The sequence below is a fragment of the Nannospalax galili genome, unplaced genomic scaffold (assembly GCF_000622305.1).
Source record: "Nannospalax galili isolate Female #2095 unplaced genomic scaffold, S.galili_v1.0 scaffold218, whole genome shotgun sequence".
Taxonomy (NCBI): domain Eukaryota; kingdom Metazoa; phylum Chordata; class Mammalia; order Rodentia; family Spalacidae; genus Nannospalax; species Nannospalax galili.
The window spans coordinates 58,059-80,075 of record NW_008343207.1 but is presented as its reverse complement, the minus strand read 5'-3'; the positions used below and the strand labels follow the sequence as shown (position 1 = coordinate 80,075).

At 43.7% G+C, this 22,017-nt stretch overlaps 1 protein-coding gene across 1 annotated transcript in view; it reads left to right on the top strand.

Annotated features, from left to right (window-relative positions):
• The window catches only part of Tmem132b (transmembrane protein 132B), a 412,598-nt gene that overhangs the window by 350,437 nt on the left and 40,144 nt on the right, over positions 1 to 22,017 (top strand). The window contains exon 5 of the mRNA XM_008839404.2: positions 6,614 to 6,757. Within this exon, the coding sequence (XP_008837626.1) occupies positions 6,614 to 6,757 (144 nt within the window). The remainder of the gene's footprint in view (positions 1 to 6,613; positions 6,758 to 22,017) is intronic.

Sequence of the window (22,017 nt, the reverse complement as noted above, 5' to 3'; positions counted from 1 at the left end):
ATGTCCTCAGTCCCTATATAACATATTTGCAGGAGTTTTAGAAATTAATGTCTTTGTAAATCTATCTTTTGTTCTTCAAGCTTCATTTGGAGTTAGTGAATGGCATGGACTGTAGGGTCCATTCCACAGGTGAGCTGGGAACACCAGCACAGACAGTATCCAGGTCAGAGGCTATAGCATCCAAAAGCCTTTGTCCCCATTCTGGCCCTGTTGCTTAGCAACAGTGTGATTCTGGCCAATTTATCCAACTCTTCTCAGCTTCTGCTCCATCATTTGTGCGATGGGGACACAGCGATCTTTCAGTTGGGAGTGTCTGAGAATTAAATAACATATTAATGAAATCAGTGGAGACTGTTCAAGTCCCTAAATGCCCCAGTCCTGTTCTTGAGCATTTTGTATCGGTTTATATTTTTATCATTTTATATCAGATGTGTATATACAGGCCAAACTGTTTATTATCATAAACATGCAATATAATTGATAGAAATTATTTCTATTAATGATATTGAAATTATTCGTCACAGTGCCTGGTGCTTATCTAAATGTTTAATTAGAACTTATTGTCAATAATTTCGTTTGTTAGGCACTTGAATCTCATATCTTTATGTATTTATTCACTAACTCATCCTTGCTGTGTGTTCTTTTTGCTGTGATTGTATCTGTGAACCTGATGTAATGCATTTCTCAAATATCTTCCCTAAGATCCCCTGAGTGATAATGTGCCCTCAACACAAACTCTTGTTATTTTAATGAAGTTTGAGAGTGAGTTACATACACAATGATCTTTTTTCTGTAAATACTTTAGTGAGGGTATTGTGGTTTGAATGAAAAATGACCCCCGTAGCCTCACATGCTTGAACGCTTAGACCCAATTGGTGGCCTTGTTTGGGAGCGTTGTGGAATCTTCAGGGGGTGGAGCCTTGCTGGAGGAAGTACATCATTGTGGGTGGGCTTTGAAGTTTAACAGTCTGGCCTCACTTCTTGTCCTTTTTCTTTCTCCTGACTGCCAGGCTGGCCTCAGGCTCTTGCTACCATGCTTTCCCACCATGATGGACTGTGAGCCAGGATAAAACCTTTGTCTTCTAAGCTGTTTTTTGTCAGGGTATTTTATCACAGCAACAAATAAGCAGCTAATCCAGAGGGCTTCCCTGGAACTCTTGGAGATGTAGAGTGAAATTTCAAAAGCACAATGATCTCATCCCTGGACATTCCCCACATTTTATTTTTTGTCTGCTCATGTCCATTGTAGCAAAGCAAATTATTTTTCCAAATTGAGAATCTAGTCCAGCATGCCAGGCATCTCTTCTGTCCTGTCCTTAAATCTAGAACAGTCTTTCTCTTTTAGGCTGTGGGAAGCTTGAATAGTAGTCCAGTCGTTTTGTGAGATGTCTCCTAGTTGGGACATTTCTTCATTCCAGGTTCAGTTTATACTTCAAAAGTGGAGATGTGTCTGTTCATCCCCTTATTAGGGATGTTGTTGTCTTTGATCATCTATCTGGGTGAGATGGAGTATGCCAGGGATCTGCATCATCAAGCTGCAGTTCTTTCATTTGGAAATCAGTACATCTCTTTCACTGAGATACTTTGGCATAATGCACACACCCCATTTCTTATACTTTCAGTCAGTGGCAGGACCCATTAATGAATCCCACCCCAAACAACTGCAGCATTAATGGTGGCTGACAGATGCATATTCTAATTTCATGATTTTCTTTACATTTTTAGTTGGAATTCTGCCCTCAGGACAAGGCTTTCTTTCTCCCAGTTAGTTTAATTATAGCAGTGTGGACTCAGACGCTTATTTTATTCCACAGCCTATAATTGACTGCTATGATTATTTACTGGGAGGCTGAATTGTCCCAGGCTGGCAATGGACAACCCTTCACGTCGTCTCCCGTGTCCTTTTGACATTTCTGTTGTTTGAACACTTACTTGCCTTCTGACTGCATGAGATATTTTAGGCTCCCGCTCGTGTGTCTCAACCTATATCAATCTGCCGTTTCTCCATCGAGCCCTGTTTTCTTTTATTGGAGAGTGGATTTTAGGGCTAAAACCTCAGGTTGGCATGGTGATTTCTGAATGAGTGTCAGAAAACCAAAGTGAGGAAAACCTCATGTATACATAGACTTCTACACTCCCTACTGTATACACATACACATACATACAGCCCCACCTGTCAGTCTCACTGACCCTCTTCTGTTCATGCTCATAGAGCCCACTTGACTTCTTTCCATTTTAAAAACTCACCTTTCTAGCAGTGAGAACCATGGCTCTCCTTATCCAGCACACATTGTTTGCTCAATCCTAGAATACTGAAGAGATTTCTGTTGCTAACCTGCGTGGCTGCAGAAGACAAACATTCATGATTCACTGTGTTTGCAGCTATTTTTATCTTAATTCTGAGAGTATATAGTCAAAAGAATATGGCAGAAAATTACTTGAAACTACTAGGCGTTAATAGCTTTATACATGAAGGTGTATTGCTCATGCTGCATGGCCAACACAGCTTGGCCACAGGGCTTTGCTGTGTTGTTATCTCCCTGGGGCCTGTGCTGACAATGCCTCTCTCTCTCTCTCTCTTTCCCTCTTTCTCTCTCTCTCTCTCTCTGTCCCTCCCTCTCATTTATCAAGCATCTATATATCTATAATCTGTCAATCACCTATTTATCTTCAATCTGTCATCACTCTATCATCTGGCTGTCATCTGCCTATTGTGCATATAACATTTGATCTGTTGCCTATCTATGTACCTATCTGTCTCTATCTGTCATCTATCACCATTTGTCTGTCATCTATTTGTTATTTGCTGATGTAGGCATCTATCACTCTGTCATCTATGAATATATATATGTATGTATCTATCATCTATTTATCATACCTATGAGAGCCAGAACCTTGTCTAGTTTGTTCACCACTGCAAACAAACACAGGGCCTGTATCTATCTATCTATCTATCTATCTATCTATCTATCTATCATCTATCTATTTGCTGTCCATCCACCATCTATCTATCATCTATCTATCTGTCTGTTTGTCTATCATCTATCTATCTTTAATCTTTCTATTCTCTATTTATCTATGCACCTATGCATATATCTACATATCACTCTGTCTATCAGTGGTCTGTTGTTTACCTATATCTCTATTGATTACTATCTATGTATCTATGTATCTGTGTATCTATGTATCATCTATCTATCTATCGTATTTATGTATGTATGTATGTATGTATGTATGTATCTATCTATCTATCTATCTATCTATCTATCTATCTATCTATCTATCTATCTATCATCTATCACTTTGTCTATACCTCTTCTAAGAGTTTGTCATAGCCCTTCAAAGTCCCTATGGTCATCTCATTCCCCATATTTTCCTTTTTAGCTTTTTAAAAAATCAAGCTGTTATCTGTGGCTTCTGACAACTCTGAGTTGAACAATTGCCTGTAATTGTGTTTGACAAACATCTCTGGGGACAAGGCTTTCTGTACTGGGTAGGGAACCAGCAGGCAACTCAAGCAAAGATGACTTGAAAATGAAGTTTGAAAGGTCTCTAGTGCTGGTCTCTCCAGCCCTGAGGTCTCTAGCCATAGGTCTCCAGTAGCATCCACGCTGCAGGCTTTCACTGTGAGAGTGGGCTGTCACTTTTCAATACTTCTGCAGATATGGAGAGGGGAAACAGTAGAAATGATACTAAGTTCTCTGGTCTTTTTTTTATTTCTTCTCTGTCTCTCTCTTGTTTCCTTTTTTAAATCAAAGATTCAGCCATGTTTCTTGAAAAAACACTCTCCTGTTCATATGTGCTTTGGTCGATTTCTAGAGTTCTGCAAAAGTTTTCTTTGACATTTGCTGGCTTTCTTGATGCTTTCATGGAGAGATGAATCTTCTGAGGGTCTTACTTGGCCATTTTCCCTGATTGTCACTCTAAGGTGCAGCACTGATGGAGTTTGTTTCCATGAAGGCTGTAGTTATGCTCTAGTAGGAAACTAAGAGCTTCTGCAAAATGGGAACAGAGGAGGCCTGCCTCTGGACAGATGCTGAATTTTAGCAGCAGGGGATGGTTTTGCTGTGATGTGGAAGGTGGTGATTTCTTTCTCAGTGTACTAAGGGCTTGTAGACATTGGTTGTGGGAGTGTTGAGAGGCTGTTCATGGATAATGGGGGAGGGGTAGGTGGAAAATACCAGCCACTCATGAAAAATTTGAGTGCAGGAAACATGGCTACAAAGTTACTTATAACAAAGTCATACGTTTTAGTCAGTTATGATTTGCTACTTTAAAATCTGCACCTTTCATTGAAACTCAGCTTGGAGACTCACTGACATGCTGTCATTTCTGCAGCCTGGGGGCTTCCCCAGAGTGGAGGGTGAGGTTTAGTCTCTTTCCCTAGAGTCCATCCTGCCACCAGGTCTTTTGAGTCAATATTTTTCATTGGCAAGAGTCAAAACTCAGTTCATACTGACTTTCAGAAAAGTTTGTTTAGTAAAAACAGAAATTTATTTAAATTTCCAAAGATAATAACCTTCAGTTATGACTGGATTCAGGAATCCAGAAATCTTTACCAGGAATCTGTCTCCCATTCTTGCCTAGCATTGCCTTATCAGGCATCACTTGAACCAATCTTTGAGGCCAGGGGTTAGGATATTTTGACTTATTGTTTGGGAGTCATGTACCTTTCCTTGTGTGTGGACTTCATGGCTTCATGTACTAAGGCAATCCTGTCAACTGCAGGAGAGCTGTATCAGTTCTTTCTTATTGCTGGGTCCCAACACTTGACAAGAAGCCACTTAAGGGAGGAAGGGTTTACCTTGGCTTATGGTTTGAGGGAATACAGCCCATCATGGTGAGGAAGGTGTGGTGGAGCTTGTTGTAGCTGGTTACATTGGCTTGGAAGTCAAGAAACAGAGACTCAGTTGGAAGTAGGTGGGCTATAATTTTCAAGCCCCATCCCCCTCCTGTTAGGCCCCACCTTCTAAAGGTTCCTCACCTTCCCCAAACAGGGCCATAGCTTGGGACTGTTAACTATAATAGAGTGGTAGTGGTGAGTCTGGGAAAGGGGCAATATGCACAAGAGACAAACGTAACAGGGGCCTTAAAGGGAAGTAGAGGCTTCCCCTTAAAACCTGGAGAGGAGCTTAAGTAAAATTACGAATAAAATGAACCTACCACTGGCCACACACAGAGATTCTCTGTGAATTGCCTAAGTATAAGTGACACATTTAAGATTCAACTTCTACACCTAAGGCTCATGGAACATAGAACAAGGGATGAAGAGAACAGTAATGCGTCTTTGAATTCTCATCAATGAAGCTTCCTCATGCAACAGAGGGACAAATGACCAAAACACAGAGAATAAGAGTCAGCAGAGTGTAGGTCCTTAGACAGGTCTCTTATAATGAGGTCCACCCACCCAGGCCTCAGGGACCATTGTGGAAGAGGAGGTGGGAAGATTGTAAGAACCAGGGAGGAGGTGCATAACCATATGGAAATAGTCCTGCAGACACCTAGGACCCTTCTCATACAAACCTACAGTAATGGTATCAGCATACACAAGACCCATGCAAATTTAGGCAGACAAAAATCCAGCACAGAATTGTGGAAATGAACAGGAAGCCCTACTCCTAGTCAAAGAATTATTGGCAGCTAATTACTGCTGGGTGAGAAAGAGCTCATCTTCTTGAAGAGAGAGACTCTAGATAGGCTAACTAAACCCTGGTGGATCTTGGGCCACTACCTTTACATAATAGGCCTTAATACAAATGACAGAATGTATGAATTCCAGTGGGGGAGGGGGACTATGGGAGAGTGCCAAAGGGGAAGGGGAAAGGGGGTGTAAAGATGATTTTATGTATGAAATCCACAAAAATTCAATAAAATTTTAAAACAAATCAAAACAAAAAATCAGCAAAAAAGTAAGAATAAAGCCGGGTATGGTGGCACATGCCTTTAATACCAGCACTAATGAGACAGAGGCAGGCAGATCTCTGTGAAATTGAGGTCAGCCTGGTCTATATAGTAAGTTCCAGGTCAACTGGGGCTATAGGGAGACCCTGTCTCAAACCCCTGTCACCCCCCAAAAGAGTAAGAATTAGGGAGATATGGAGATAGAGGTAACAGTGAAGAGAGGGATGGCAGTGAAGGAGGCCAGAGGGACCTCTTCAGAGTAAATACAAAGTGCAATCTGGAGAACAAAGGAAATATCAGCGTTTTATAAACTTTCATGGGGGTCTCAGAAAGTTTCACATCACAGTGATTTAGTTCAGCATAGTGTATGTGACAAAAATATGGGGAGCCAGGTACTGGCTAGGACTGTCAATCAGGGGCAGCGTTAGGCATGGGGACCCAGACTGCTTATTAACTCTCTATCCCTGAGAGTTCTGCAGGGAAGTGTGGCCTGATTTAGGCTATGGGATCTAGTCTCTAGAGAGTGACCACTATCTTAAAGGGGCAGGCCTGTGTTCTGACAGGGACAAAGTGTTCAAACACCTGAGCCTGTGGGGAACATTTCCATTCGGTTCATACCACCAACATGGCAGGTGGCTCAGTCCATTGCCCTCCCTTGAGGCTCACTTGCTGTGCTTGTCTGCTCACCTGTGCCCTCCTTTCTCTTGTTCAGGACACAGAAGTTTTGAACACTGCCATTCTCACTGGAAAGCCTGTTTCAGTTCCAGTCAAGGTCGTGGGTGTTCAAGAAGATGGCTCTGTGGTGGATGTGTCGGAGTCTGTGGAATGCAAGTCTGCGGATGAAGACATTGTGAAGGTACAAGAGACCCTTGAACACAGAGGCCCCATGTGTTTGGTCCATTTTTTTCTCTCCCCCTTTCAGCTCCAGCAATGTTCTGTCTGAACATCTGTGCTCTGAGGGTTGGAAGAGTGACCTAACAGAGCAGAGGCGCCCCTGGGTTGGGAGGAGGATGCCGCTTCCCTCTTCCTGGAAAAGGGAATCCCTGTCCCTTGTCTCACATGGAAATCAGTTCTCATTTCTCCCTCTTTATTCTCCTCTCTCTTCTCTCTCCCTCCCCCTCTTTCCCCATGAGCACACTATTTCCTTTCCTCTAGCAATCCATATGTCATTTCAGTTTTTGCCAACTGTCCATGCTTCATAATGTTATTTACTGAGTTTATTTTCTTTACGTTTCTTGCTTGTTCTGAGCAGCTGTTTGCCTCAGCTGGTTGGAGTCTGGTGCTAATAAATACCCCCCTTTCTCAAGCTTAAAAACTAATTTAAGGTCATTATAAGATAATAAAATCCGCTAGCTTGACATGTTAAATTTTTGTTAATATACATTAAAGTAGATGACTATTAAAGTAATAATAAAAAAACCTCATCACACACCTCCTACTTAATTTGAATAGAACCAGAGAGATGCTACACATAGTAGATAATCTGAGCATGGCGTATTTCTGCTGGATTTTTTTCTTTCTGATTAGTGAATGTTCTAGCTCCAGATTCTTTCAGGCTCTGCCCAGGGTTTAGTTTTCTATGCTCTTTGTATGCAAACTTCAAGATTTAGTGTTTATGTATTTTTTTCTTAGCACATTGGTTGTCATTTGCTTCTTCAGCAGAGACCTCGGGAGGAAGGACTCCATCTGCAGAATGATCTTCCTCTGAGGTGCTAAGAGAGCTCTTGGGTCCAATCTGCTCAGATATCGTAGGGAAATCCAACACAGTGAGTGAGTCCTGTCCTTCACAATTTATCAGCTCCTGCTCAGAGGTTAAATAAGACTTGGTTTCAGGCTTTTTAAGAAATTAACATTTTCTAATTGGATTTTTATGATTTTTCTTACAATTTAATTTGATGATATTTAGATTCCTTCCCCTTCCAAAACTCCCCTTATTGCTTCTGTCCAATAATAAGGTCTATAGAGTCTAATTTGTGTTCCAAAATGTCTTTCAGTGTGGGTCCATCCACTGGATCCCAAGTCCCATCCTTAAAAGAGACTACCTCTCTCTCCCTTCCAGCAACCATGAGTTGCTAACATTTCCTTAGGTTGAGCTGGGGTTTCTTACCCACTTTCCAATGTCTATGCTGGGATTTTGTCTGGTTTGAGCTTGCACAGGACTTGTGCATGCTGCCATCATTGTTGTGAGTTCATATGAGTAAATGACCAGCTGTCTGGAAAACTGTTTCCTTGCAGCTATCCACTACCTCCATGGTTTTTTTTTCTATTACATTAATTAATTGGTTTATTATTTTTTTTAACCTATGTGTATGTGTGTGCCTGCACATGCCACAGCATGCAAGTGGAGGTCAGAGAGCTACTTTTGAGAGTCAGTTCTCTCCTTCTATCATGTGGATCCTGGAAATCAAACATGGGTTGTCAGACTTGGCAGCAAGTACCTTTTACTTGCTGAACCATCTTGGCTGGCACTTCCTGGTGGATAGGAAAGCTTTTACAGATTTACCTGTGGTAGAAAGGTCTGGAAGAGGTTGATGTTTTCTTGGTGTGGCCTGCATGAGGCTGTGTTTTGGTCCAGAGTCCATCTGATAAAGAAGAAGTGATGTTTTTAGGCCTTGAAGCTGGAGTTGGACCATTGATTGATGTTCTCCCTTACCAGCTTGTGTAGTGCTCTCCAAATCTGTGAGAGCTAGCCTTCAGGGGAGGTAGCTTCTAGGTCAGATCCAGCTCCATTGCTCCAAATCCTGTTTTAATAATGTCCCGTCTTCAGCAATAGCATCTTACCTTCAAGTTCTCGGGGGGGGGGGGGGGGGGGCAATCAAGGGCTGTGACAATAGCCTGTGTAATTTTGGGAGTCTCTTGGACTACCCTGGCCAACAACTCAAAGGAAGGTTTCTCCTGTTTGGCAATGTGTCTTTTTATATAGCCTTGAGCTGTATACATGGACTCATGTAGAGTTATTGTATGTGCAGTTTTTCTGTAGGTTTTGGGACCAATATGATTCCCTCTGTTTTTTTATACTAGCTAGGTATTATTTATCTGTTCTCTCTCTCACTCCCTGTCTAACCCCCCTCCTTCACGCCCTCCCCATTTAAAGTATCCCCAGTTTTTCCCATTTCTCCTTTGATAATTCCTGTCTGCTAAGGTCCCACCACTCTTGATCTCCTTCTTCCTCTTTATCCCCATAGTTCCTTTTATAGCCCTCCCTCTGCCCCTATCATTTAACTACCCCCATTTTACATATTTCTCCTTAGTAACTTAACCTGTCTCCTACTGTTCTTCTCTCAGGTTCCTTCTTTCCCTTTACCTCCCTGGTTACTTTCCATTTCCCTGGTTCCTGCAGTTACATCAGGATATGTACTCACACATAAGGATTTGGTGCTAGGAACCACAGATGAGGGACGACATACAACTTTTGTTTTTTCTGAGTCTGTGTTACTTCACTTAGAATCACAGTTTCTAGTTCCATCCATTTACCTGCAAATTTCATTATTTCATTTTTCTCTACTGCTGAGTAGAACTCCATTGTGTAAATGTACCACATTTTCATGATCCACTTGTCAGGTGAGAAACACTTAGGTTTCTTCCATCTCTTAGCTATTGTGAAAAGAACAGCAACAAATATGGTTGCAGAAGTATCTCTGCAATAGGATGAGTCTTTGGGTATATGCGAAGGAGTGGTATACCTGGGTCAATGAACAGCATAGTAAAAGACACTGATGTAGTAGTGGCACTTTTATCTTGGGAGTAATCAACAGCTACCTAATTGAACTTAAAGCCCACTCAATGGGAGGAAACTCATGTGTGGCACTGTAAACCTTGTCAAATACACATACCTGGAGAGGTCATGGATCTTAAAGAAAACTCCAAAGCTGATACATCCCTAGGCAAATGTGATTTCTTACTATGTGCAAAATATGGATTGTTAAATTTACAGACAAGTATCTCAGTCACTTCCCATCAAAGAAGCTTCTTTTTCAACAGATAGAGATTATTACAGAGTTCCACAACTGGTCACACACAGAGATTGTCTGTGAATTGCTCAATGCCTAAGTGGTACATCCGTGATGCAACCTCTACACTTTAGGCTCATGGAACATAGAACAAGGGATGAAGAGAACACTAATGCATCTTTCAGTTCTCATCAATGAAGCTCCCTCACACAACAGAGGGCCAGGAACAGTAAAGGACACAACTGACCAAAAAGTAGACCATAAGAGTCTACAGAGTGTGGGTCCTTGGAAAGGACTCCTATATTAAAATCCACCCACCCGGGGCTGAGGGACCATTGCAGAAGAGGGGATGGAAAGATTGTAAGAGCCAGGGAGGAGGTGCATGACTATAAGGAAATAGAGTCCTACAGGCTCCTGGGACCCTCCTCATATGAACCTACAGCAATGATGTAGAATGCACAAGACCCATGCAAACTCAAGCAGACAAAAACCCAGAACAGGACTGTGGAAATGGACAGCAAGCCCCAATCTTAGTTGACGAATTATTGGCAGCTGATTACTGCTAGGTGAGGAAGAGCTTGTCTTCTTAAAGGGAGGGCCTCTAGATGGGCTGACTAGACCTCAGTGGATGAACTTGCACTGAGGGACATCAGAGGACACTAACTTGACATGATAGGCCTTAACAGAAATGACAGAATGTTTGAATTCCAGTGAGAGGCTATGGGAGGAGGCCAATGGGGAAGGGAGGCATAAAGGTGATTAAGATGCTCTGTATGAAATACATAAAAGTTCAATAAACAACTTAAAAATAAAAACAAAAACAAAAAATTAATAAGAATATTTTTTGTGAAAGAGAAAAAGGAGGGCTGGATTTGTGAAGTGTATTTGAACACTCTTGACTCTGTAGGCATCCCCGGTATGGTGTAGTTTATTCTTTGGTCATGAAACAGGAATTCTCCCCAGAGGTGAAGGTGGACTAGTTTAAAACCTATGCACTTTGTCCTACCCTGAGACTCCTGGCAGTCTTCCTTTTCTGTGGGAATGCTTTCCACATTCAGAGTCTAGAAAGAACTGTGATCAGTTATAAGAAATGTTTTGCACACATGGAAATACTGACCATATTCTTTGACAATGCATATTTGTGTGTAGGCACAACTGTGTGTATGCACATGTGTGTGTATGTACATGTGGAGGTCAGAGGTCCATGTCAGGTGTCTTCCTCTGTTTCTTTTCACCTTCCTTTTTGAGACAGGGTCAATCACTGAACTTGGAGCTTACAGGTTCAGCCAGACTGGCTGGCTAGTACGGAGCAGGGATCCTCCTGTCTCCATCTCCCCAGTGCTTAGATTCTAAACACTGACCACCACACCTGGCGTTTTATGCTAATGCTGTGGATCCAAACACAGGTCCTCATGCTTGTTCTGCAGACACTTAACCAACTTAGCCATCTTGTCAGCCTAATGCATTTTTTTTTTGTCTTGACATCATTCTAGAAAGGAGATGTCAACAGTGGCTTGTGGTGGTGTCTGAATGCTTATGCTGTCGTGGACTCACACAAAAGACTTACTCTGTCTTCCCTGAACCTTTGATTCTCTCCTGAGAGCCTTGTGGAGTCTTACTCTTTCACCTTGGAGAATTCAAGCGCCAGCACATGGATGTGTTGTTACAAGTTCTTGGTTGTTGCCATTACACAGAAATGAGCTATAACTGTCCTTTACCCCTCCTGATGGATATGATATTTTGGAAGATGTAGTTTTTTGGCTTGGCTGTAACTGAAGGAGCCTCAAGGAGAAGGGTTCATTCTGTAGAGGAGCCAAGTAGAGTAGTTCTCAGATCCCCAAGCCCAGAGCTGCATTCAGACATGCTTTGGCTGCAGACCCTGGGATTTAATTAAGTGGCTCTGATGCTTCCACTGTGGCTTCCCTGTCAATGCTTGTAATACTTTTGCTATGGCTCGAGGATAAATGGAGCTGTCCATAGAGCCATACTCAGGCCTCAGTGTCACCCCAGGGCCACCCCAGACACTGACACAGTCATTAGCACCCTCCTCAGAGACTCCTTCATTTATGTGGCTGTCACTCTGGTTTCTGCTCATCAAGCCTGTGACTTAGACCAGTTGAGGAAGCCTGAGTTTAGGAAGATGTAAATTATGGAATTTAACAGATTTGCTCCTGTGGCCTGGGGATTGTGTGACTTTTGGAGGACAGAATCTGAGGGTGTTAATGGTTAAATTGCTGGATCCTCTCCTAATCTGGAAAGATAAGAGGGACAAAATGTCAAGTTTGAAAATTATAACTACTTTTAAGCTAAAAAGAGATGAAATAAGTAGGAGCTGAACTTTATAGTTGTGTGTGTGTGTATGTGTATGTATCTGAGTGTGTATGTGTATCTATGGATGCGTCTCTGTGTGCATGTGTGTGTGTGTTCCAGGTTGGTACAGTCCACCCCCACAACCCCCTCTCATTTCCCATGTGGGAATATTTGTCATTTCATATCGCATTTGTGTGCTGGTTTTCGGATCTTAAATTTCAGAGGAAAGTAGAGATTTCTTGTGCTCTGGCTTCTCTAAAAATAAAAATCAAGGCAACATATGCTATCACTCACTCTGTCACTCTGATGGAGGATTCTGTATCTTTATGGAGGCCATTAGGACACTGGGAAATTGGATTGTGATCTGCAGGAGAATGGGGGTGGGTTCCTTAAATCAAATTACAGGAATAAAGACCTAGGAAAGTGGGAGTGTTCAGCTGGGAGATGAGGTGGAGAAGCCACCATTCTGTGCCTTTCATGCCTGTCATGGGCCACCTAGGGGAAGATGTAGTGAGTTTTTGCTTTTCAGAGTTCAAACATGGAAATAAAAGGGGTGTTCTTTATTCTTCAAAGATGGCAGCCCTAGCAAGCTCCTTGGTGAAGCTTTCAGACAGAAGTGGGAGTTCAGATCCTGACTCTGCCTTCTTGCTGTTTGAACAAGGGACAGGCTGTTTACCCTTAACTCCCTGGAGCCTAGCTACCTCACCTCTCCAGGATGGGAAGGCTGGACACAAGAAGCTAGTGAGGCAGTGAGGCTTCCACCCTTCCACTGGGATTTCTCCTAATGTCATTTCTGAAGTAGGCTAAGAACATCAAAATAGAACTCAAAACTCCCCCAGGGAAGACATATTTTTTAGAAGCTCAAAAGACAATGTTAAGAAGTTATTTTACATGTCTCTGTGTATACATGTGTATACATTTGTGGGAGCCAGGAGTTGATGTTAGATATTTTCTCAATCACTCTCTACCACATTCTGTTGAGACAGGGTCTCTCACTAAATCTGGACCTCACCAATTCAGCAAGGCTGGCTGGCCAGTGATCCTCCTGTCTCTGCTGCCCAGCACATTATAAGCGTGTGCCATCCCATGTATTATAGGGGATTCAGCTCAGGCTCTCCTGCTTGTACAACAAGCCCTTGCTGTCTGAGGCCATCTCCCCAGCTCAAGACACTTGGCTTAAAAAAACTTGATCTGTGGGAAAATTTCTTGGAGCAGGGAAGGGTAAGGTATAGCTTTGAAGGGAATGTTGGGGAGAATCCAGATAAGCTGGATTTGAGGGTGGTTGCCTTTCATTCTTTGTGTCTTCTGGTGGAAGTTTCATCAGATGACCATCTGATTATCTTCAGCACTGGTAGCTGAGCTGTTTGTTTAATTTTTGTGTGATAAGATCCCAATGTGAAATTTTTTTGATGATTAAATGTGTGTAGAGGAAACACAGAGCTTGTTCTGTGCCAGAAGTCCATTGATAATCCTCCACATGCACATCCACATCCATAGCTATAAACCTGTTGCTCTGATTGAATGTAGGGGACTCAGTGTCTGTGACTGGGCCTGTTCCATCAACTTCTATATTTCTAGTTTCAAACCACAGAGCCAGAAACTCCCAGAGTTAGAATGAGGTACTCTGCACGCAACCTTGTCTCACACTTCATCATCACAAATCATCTCCACTGATTTTCTGCTACTTGAAATTTTCAGCATGGTGGGCAGAGATGTGGGCCTGACCCTGTGACCCTAGGAGCCTCGTGTTCTTATTCTGTAAATGTTTGCTAATTACTTATAGAGAACAGTCGACAGAGTGAATTCTGCCCCTTGGAGCTTCTCTCTCTCTCTCTCTCTCTCTCTCTCTCTCTCTCTCTCTCTCTCTCTCTCCCTCCCCCCCTTGCCTGCAAGATCAAGTGGCGTATGAAGGCCAGAGGTTTATATTGGAGTATTTTCCTGTTTCTCTCCACTTTACTTTTGGGGACAGGGTCTCTTACTGTTCAGCTAGCAAGATTAGCTGCCTAGTGAACCCCAGCATCCACCTGTCTCCACTCCCCAGCACTGGGGTTACAGGCCCAAGCTGCCATGCCTGGCTTTTTATAAGTGCTGGGGAATCCACACTTAAGTTCACATGTTGTGTGGAAAATAATTTACCCATGGAGCCATCTCCCCAGCCCCCTTCAGAGTTCCTTACAAAGAATGAACATCAATGTACAAAGTTTGCCGAACTTTTATCAACTGCAAGTTACAGTTTCAGTAAGGCCAGAAGACAGCAGGACTGGCCTATTTTATGTTCACAAATCTTTAAGGTAGAAGATGTTGTGACTTAGGTATATGCATGAAGGCTTGGCACATAGAAGCCTGAAGTCATCCATCTACAGTCTGGTGGATGCAGAGGTCAGAGGTCCCCCCAGAAAGGCAATGTCCAGATCCTGTGATGTCAACCTCAGTCCATCATGAATTGTAGCTCTCCAAGACCGTGAAGCACATTGTGGAGGCTGTGTGGACACCCATGGAGGAATCAGTAACAGGTTTTCTCAGAAATTGCAGAAGACCTTCACGTTCATCCACACCACCTGAAAGGCAGGTATTATTCTCAAGTCGCAAGCCTGGCTAGTGTCCTTTTGATCCATCCAACAGAAACCACCAATAGGCAAGGTGCAGATCCCTGTGCTGATAGCTCCAAGATCTAGAGGCTCCCAGCTGAGCCAGAGCCTCATAGCCCTGAGCTTTGAGGACTGGAGGCTTAGGGTCCAAGCTTTCAAAGCTCTAGACACTGAAGACAGAGGATGGTTGCTTGGGCTTAAGAGTGTTGGTACAGTGGGCTCCTGAGCTTTGGGTGTCAGAACCCAAAGGCGCTTAACTCCAAGAGGCGCTCTGGGTCTTGCTGCCCCCGTTCCCACCTTTGGCTCTCCATGGCCTCTTATCTTCATCTTCTCAGCTTCTTCACCTTCTCAGTTCTTCAGCAATCATTTGCACACATTGCTTCTTGCTCTGTGAAACTCTGCATCTACTTCCTGGGGTTATGGCTCTTTGCTTTGGGGTTTGGGTCCCTCAGTTCCAAGGATTCTTCAGCTGACTCCTTGCTGCTGCTGGGAGGCTACACTTTAGGCTGGATGCCCTATGCTCTTGTCTGTTCTCCCTGCAACCAGTTTTGTCTACTGTACCAGAGATAAAGACCACAAGGTTGCAAAAGGCCATGTGAGAGAAGCTTTTGGGTGTTTTATGTTGTAACTTCAGGGAACAGGCAGAGAAGTGTCCAGACTAATAGGAAGATTAGTGGATGCCCTGTTCATGTCATTGGAAGAGAGGCACTTGGATTGTGATCCCATTAATCAAAGACTCATAGTTTCCAAATCTACCAATTTCAAGGCTTTCCTAAGGACCGGTCACAAGCCTCTCAACATCAGCAAGTCTTGTGGCTAAGTTGCTGGAGAGGCACACCCACCTGTCCTGGTTGAGAGTAACGGGGAACAGGTCATCTGGGGTACACGGTGGCTTGGCTTTCCCAGAGGAATCTTTCAAAGCTTGTGCTAGCTGTTTGGAGATTTTGTGACTGAAGCAGGGTCTCCTCAGGCAGGAGCAGTGGCTCCAGTAGCTATGGCTATCTTGGCCTATGTAGCTGAAGCCAGAGTCTCCTCAAAGAGTGTAGGGTGTTAGGAGAAGGGGCTGCTTGGCTGATGGATAACTCCTGCTTCAGGCACAAGGGAAGGGTCTATCAGCTGTCATTCAAGGGTCTAAGTGGTTTGTTCCTAACAGCTTAGGATACTGTATAAAACACAACACTGGAGCGTGCTTATAGTAAAAGCCTGCCACGGAATTTGCATGCTTAGAAGTACTTACTGGCTAGACCCCCACAGATACCTGAAGGGGATTTGGGATCCTGCATCTGTCTCTGTGGTAACTGTAACATTTAGCAGATTAAAACATACATTCATTATCTTTTAGTTCTGTAGGTCAGAATCTGAAGGAGGTTGGCAGGGCTGTGTTCCTTCTGGAAGCTGTTGGAGAATCCATTCTTGGCCTTTTCTAGACCTAGAGGCCCACCCAACTTCCTTGGTTTGTGTCTTTCCTCCATTTTCAAAGCTAACAAGGTCTCTCTCTCTCTCTCTCTCTCTCTCTCTCTCTCTCTCTCTCTCTCTCTCTCTCTCTCTCCTCTCCCCCTCATAGGCTCTCAACACTAGGATTTGGATTATTCAGGAAGGGGTTCTCCAGGGTCACACAGTGTGCTTAGATTTTCCTTACTTAGTCTCTTTAAAGGTCTTCAGAGAAAGGAAGTGAAGTACAGTTTCCATATTGTAATTATGATTCCATTGGGTCTCTTTCTTTCTGAATGGTGGTCACATGATTCTTTATGCATTTGTAATGGTGTTGTGTCTTAGTTACTTTTCTGTTGCTGTGATAAAATTCATTTTGGCTTGTGGTTCCAGAGAGACATTGTCGGACATGCAGGGAAGGCATGGTGGTAGAAGCACGAAGCCAGCACACGGAATTAGCAGTCAAGGAGAGAGAGAGGAGAGAGAGAGAGAGGGAAGGGCCAGGCTGTGAAGTCTTAGAGCCTGTCCCCAGTGACATACTTCTTCCAGCAAGGCTCCACCTCTGAAAGATTCCAAAACCTTCCCCAACAACACCTCCAGCTAGGGGCCAAGTGTTCAGACACAGAAGTAGATGGGGACCATTCCACATTTAAACTACAGTATATTGTATGTCAGTGAATTGTGGCTTCCAGAACCAACTGCAGAAGCCAGTCATCATCCGCAGGGGATAGACCCTCATGCTTGCAGAGAAACAAATACAAAATCATGCAGATTTTGAAGATGGTGCCCTGCAACTTATGGCTGCCTTAATTAAGTTTCCAGCCTTCAGGTATCAGCTGGACTTACAATAATGAGATGTTAAAAGGCTCATAAAAAGGTATTACCATTTTAAAGCCTTTCCTACCCCAGGGAAGGATCTTACTTCCAAAGCTGGTCTGTAGGAGAGGAAGAGATAAGGCAATGGATGTAGTATATAAACTGTTCTGCTGCTGGCTGAGTCCTGTGTCGGGAGCTGGTTACTGAAGCCAGTGGGAAATACCAGCTGTTTTCTTGGGTCATTGTGCAGCATGTATGATGGGCTGTACGATCAAAGTCTCCCAAAGTGACTGGGGTTTACAGAGCGGATTAAATGGAAGGCAGGTGTGTTCTAAGTCAGCCCCTTAGAGAGGCACACTTGAGTTGACATTACTGAACGTGATGTATTACCCTTCAGGCAGTGGGTGCTGGCCAGCTGTGACAGACAGGGGGATTTGGCAGAATTAGGCTGAATTCCTACATGGGTGAGTATTATTTTTGTTGTTTCAAGTCACAGAAGCCCAAATCCACCTGCCTCAGACTAATTCGAATTTTATTTGCAAGAACATTGGGAGAAAAAAAAATCAAAAGAGATTTAAAGTATTTCTTTCTCCTTTTGCAGTGCTTCACCAAAAAATCCCTATAAAAAAGCCCTGCTGTTAGTCTATTTCTGGGCGTGAATTTCCTTTCTTTCCCCATTGCCAGGAGCCACACAGCTAAGAATAAGTTGTCAGGCAGTTTGGATGTTGTTGCCTAATTCTGTCCTTCTTTGTGCTGGTAATTTGGACTTTTATTGTTGCATTTCTAATTGGAGATGTGTCATGTATTTCCTGTTGGCCAGGGACACATGCTGCTGTATTCGCAACCTTTTGTTCTCATCAGCTTCATTATGATTCCAATATCAATTAGATCATTTGTTCGTTTCTGTCTTTGGCATCTCTAATTAAGAACTAAACATCTTGGAATTGCTTCTGCATAATTCTGGGAAATCTTGGAGTGAGCCAGCATGAACCTGTACACCTCCCGGCTTCTCTGGCCTGGGAAGTGTGTGCATAAGCTTCCTTCTCACCAGATCAGGGAACTGTGTACCTGTGCTTCTCCACCCACGTCCTGCTAGAAATGGAGGCCTGTTCAGATGTGGCTGCCAGGGCCTATGAGTCCTGGAGATGTGTTTGTTTCTTCTGCATTCAGTGGGAGGGAAGGAAGCCCTCAATGATGTTTGGGTGTTCTATATCCTGCAGGTAACTTTGATGGTGTGTCAGTTTTATACTGGTGCTCACTGGGCTTCCTGAAGAAACTCAGATGATTGAAACAAACTTTAAAGTTCAGCAGGTCACACAAATACAAGACCTAGACCCAATATGGGCGGATCTAGGTAAAAGGACAGCATGGTGAGGCTGACATCACCCTCTGCCATTTTTCTACTAACTTTTCATGATGTGATCGATATACTATGTACTCCATGTATTTAAAGGGAGAATCTGATAGATTTTATATTATGGCGCTATATTATATAATTGTGTTTGTTATGGAGTTTGGGACCAGCAGGAAAGACTACCCAGACTCAAAAAGTTCTGAATCAGCAGAATTAAGCTTTTACAATTTTATTAGAATTTTAAAGAAAAATCCTCAAGGGGTCAGGCAAGCTGGTCATCTTGGCAGCTGCCTTGAGGAGGAGAATGGAGGGGAGAAGGGAAGAAAGTTGTGAAAGGAAGTCAAACACATGGCTGGGAGAAAGACGCTTTAGAGAAAGTAAAGAAATACAAGATGCTAGGGCGGCCCCAGGATGTAAGGAAAGCCTGTTTAGGAAAGGAATATGGAGAGAAAAGAAAAGATCTTGCTTCTCTGAAGAATTCAGAGAACTGGGAAAACTCACAGACTACATGGCCGTGGCTGGTCCAGAAGTTCTGCACTAGGAGGCGGGATTCCAGGCAGGGAAAACTCGCTATCTCATTAATGCACCAGGTATTCCGCCCATCTATCTAGCATAACTTGCCTTCCTAGGGGTAGTCCTATGACCAGATGATTGACCAGTTAAACTTACACAAAATGGAGGGGCTTGGGGTATTGCATATTGATATTATCTACATTAATAATCATTACTCTTCTAGTTGGTTTTAACTGTCAACATGACATAGCCTAGAGTCATCTGAAAAGGGAGTTTCAAGTGAGGGATTTTCCAGATCATATTGGCCTGTGGGCATGTCTTTGTGGGGTTGTCTTTATTCTTGATCGATGTTGGAGGGTCCAACCTACTGTGGGCAGTACTGTTCCCCGGGCAGGTGGTCCTAGGCTCTATAAGAAAGCTAGGTAAGCATGAGACTTTGAGCAAGCCAACAAGCAGTGTCCCTCCATGGTTCCTCCTGCAGGAGCTGTTGATGTCTTAAAGAAGTTAATTAAAAGGCATACACAGGTTGGTTTGATATACAAATCACCAACAGTCAAGGGAGCTTCAACTGTGAAAGTACGTTCTCTAAAACTGCAAAAAGCAGGTGTGTCAGGAGTGGCACATCCCTTCCTCCCTTGGGTAGGCTCCTGGCATCAGTACACAGTTGTCCAGGACATTACAGTGGAGGGTGCAGAACCAACTTCCCTTGGTAGTGTTACATTCTGGTAAGCTTCTCTACAAGGGTGTGTATCTGGGCTTAGGGTAATCACGTCTCCATGTCTGATGTCACAGACAGTTACTAAGTTCAAACAGAGAAGTCAGAAAGAAGTCAGTGCAAAACTCAAATGACACATAGATGACAGACAGCCTGGTTCCAAATCTGCTGCACTGGCCTCTATGGGGTTAGTTTCTTGTTGGTTTCACCTAGTGTTGATTTGCTCCCAGGCAGACCTGGCACATGATAGATTCTCATAAGTATCTGTGGAATGAATGTATGCTCTTCAAAAATGTCTAAGAGCAGTACCCCAAAGTGGCAAAGGTCGGCTACTGTTCCCTCCTTGATCCTCCTGCTTGTTCTAGGAGAACAGAACCCCCCAAATGTGGTGGTGTTTCTAGCATATAACAAATGTGTATCACGAGTGTGGCCATGTCGGCCGTGCACACCTCATTAGAGGACTTGGCTGTTCTTTAAGCTTTGAAGTGCTAGTTTGAAGGTAGCTGTACACTTAGGAGAACACTGTGAAGAGAGCTCCAGTTCCTGAGATGATGTCTAGGGAGCCAGGGGCACTACCACTTCTATGTCATGCTGATGGCTTATCTCACCATCAATACAGCAGGTGGTTCTAGTGTATCAGCTGCAGATGAACCAGAGCTGGCTCTGGAGTCAGGACTGAGAACAAAATGTTCCATCTGACACTGCTCAATTGTCATCTCCCAGCTCCAGCACCTCCCTAAGAATCTGGTGAGCTCCGTGCTCCATAAATACCAGGCCAGTTGGAGGGATGCAGGTCTGACATCTCCACAGCTGGCAGGGAGGTCCCAGGGGTCACAGAGTGGCTTGCTCTTTCCTTACATTCACTGTCTTCCTCTTCCATGTGTGCACATGAGCAAGTGTGATGGTAAGTCAGTGTTTGATGTCAGGAGGGCATGTTAGGCTTATTGGCCTCGTGGGCTCTTTCCTTTAACTTGGAAGCTCCATCATGAGGTGGGAACTGCTGATCTTTTTTCCCTGGATCTCTTTCTCTCAAATCACCTGTCATCATGTCTGGCATCAAGCAAGTGTTCTATGAGTGCAGTCTGGTAAGGGAGCTACAAGTACCTGAAGATGATGCCAGTGTGACAGAGGCACTTTGGAGCCCAGTGGATGTGAGTTCTAAATTTACCTCAACAATCTCTGGGGAATTGTGAGAAATTTGCTTTTCACACTGAACCTCAGACACTGACTTTTTTTCTCTATGTGTGTGTGTGTGTGTGTGTGTGTGTGTGTGTACATGTGTGCTGTGCATGTGTGTGCATGATTTTGCATGTGTACAGGTGCACATGCGCACGTGTATGGTGGTCCAAGGTCAATGTCAGGAATGATCCTCATAGTTCATCCACCTTATTCATTGAGGCATGGTCTCTCTATCAAACCCAGAACACACCGATATGGCTAGTCTTGCTAGCCAGGTTGCTCCGAGATCCGTGTCTCTATTTTCTGAGGGATTACAGTCCAGCTGCCACACACATAGTATGTGCAGGTTCTGGCGATCAGAACTCTGATACTCATGCTTGCACAGGAAGCACTTTAACCACCGAGCCCTTTCCCCAGCCTCTTAGGCAGTAATTTTGCACATGATAAGAAATAGCCCTTATTGGGCATCCAGAATCTTCAAGCTATCAATTCCTGTAATATTACAAACTCCATAGGACCTGGCATCCACATTCCACTAATAAGAAGTTGTACAAGGCAGTTATTCCCATCACTTTTGAAGTGCTGGCCTGGGATTTGAGCCTTGGAACTCCAACTACTACATTTGAAAGAACACCACGATTTCATACCAAATGCAGTCCTTGTGGAGGGCTGGGCTGCTGAGTCCAGGCTTTTACTCTCCTGACTCTTAGATTGTCCACAGATTGACTTTACACCAAGCATACCCTGAAAGGTCACACTCACTGCCTTCCACAGTTGAACACATGTCCACTTTCTCTTAACTATCTCAACGTGTACAGAGAAAAACAGCCACATTAGGAACTAGAGACAAGTTCCTCCTGTCGCAGCCAGAGAGGTGACAGGCTTAAGAGGGAGATACTGAGACTCACACATCTCCCCTAAACACTCAGGGGATTCAGCACGAGCAACTTAGCAGTGCTTTATTGATGTAGATTGTCAGGTTGATGGATTTTTTAAGAAATGAATGCTGCCTTGTATAGCTGGTGAGAATATAAATTCAGTCTCAGCTGAAAGCAAAGGACGAGGCTCCTCAAGGGACCCGGGGTGGTTTCCATAGCCTCCTACCGGACAGACGATGTTTCTCCTGTCACCTGGTCAAGATGATAGAGTCAAGCAGTGAAAGGTCATTTCTGCTCACTGGTGGTTTGTACTTTGTGTGTGTGTGTGTGTGTGTGTGTGTGTGTGTGTGTGTGTGTGTACACACTATGTGTGTGTGTGTGT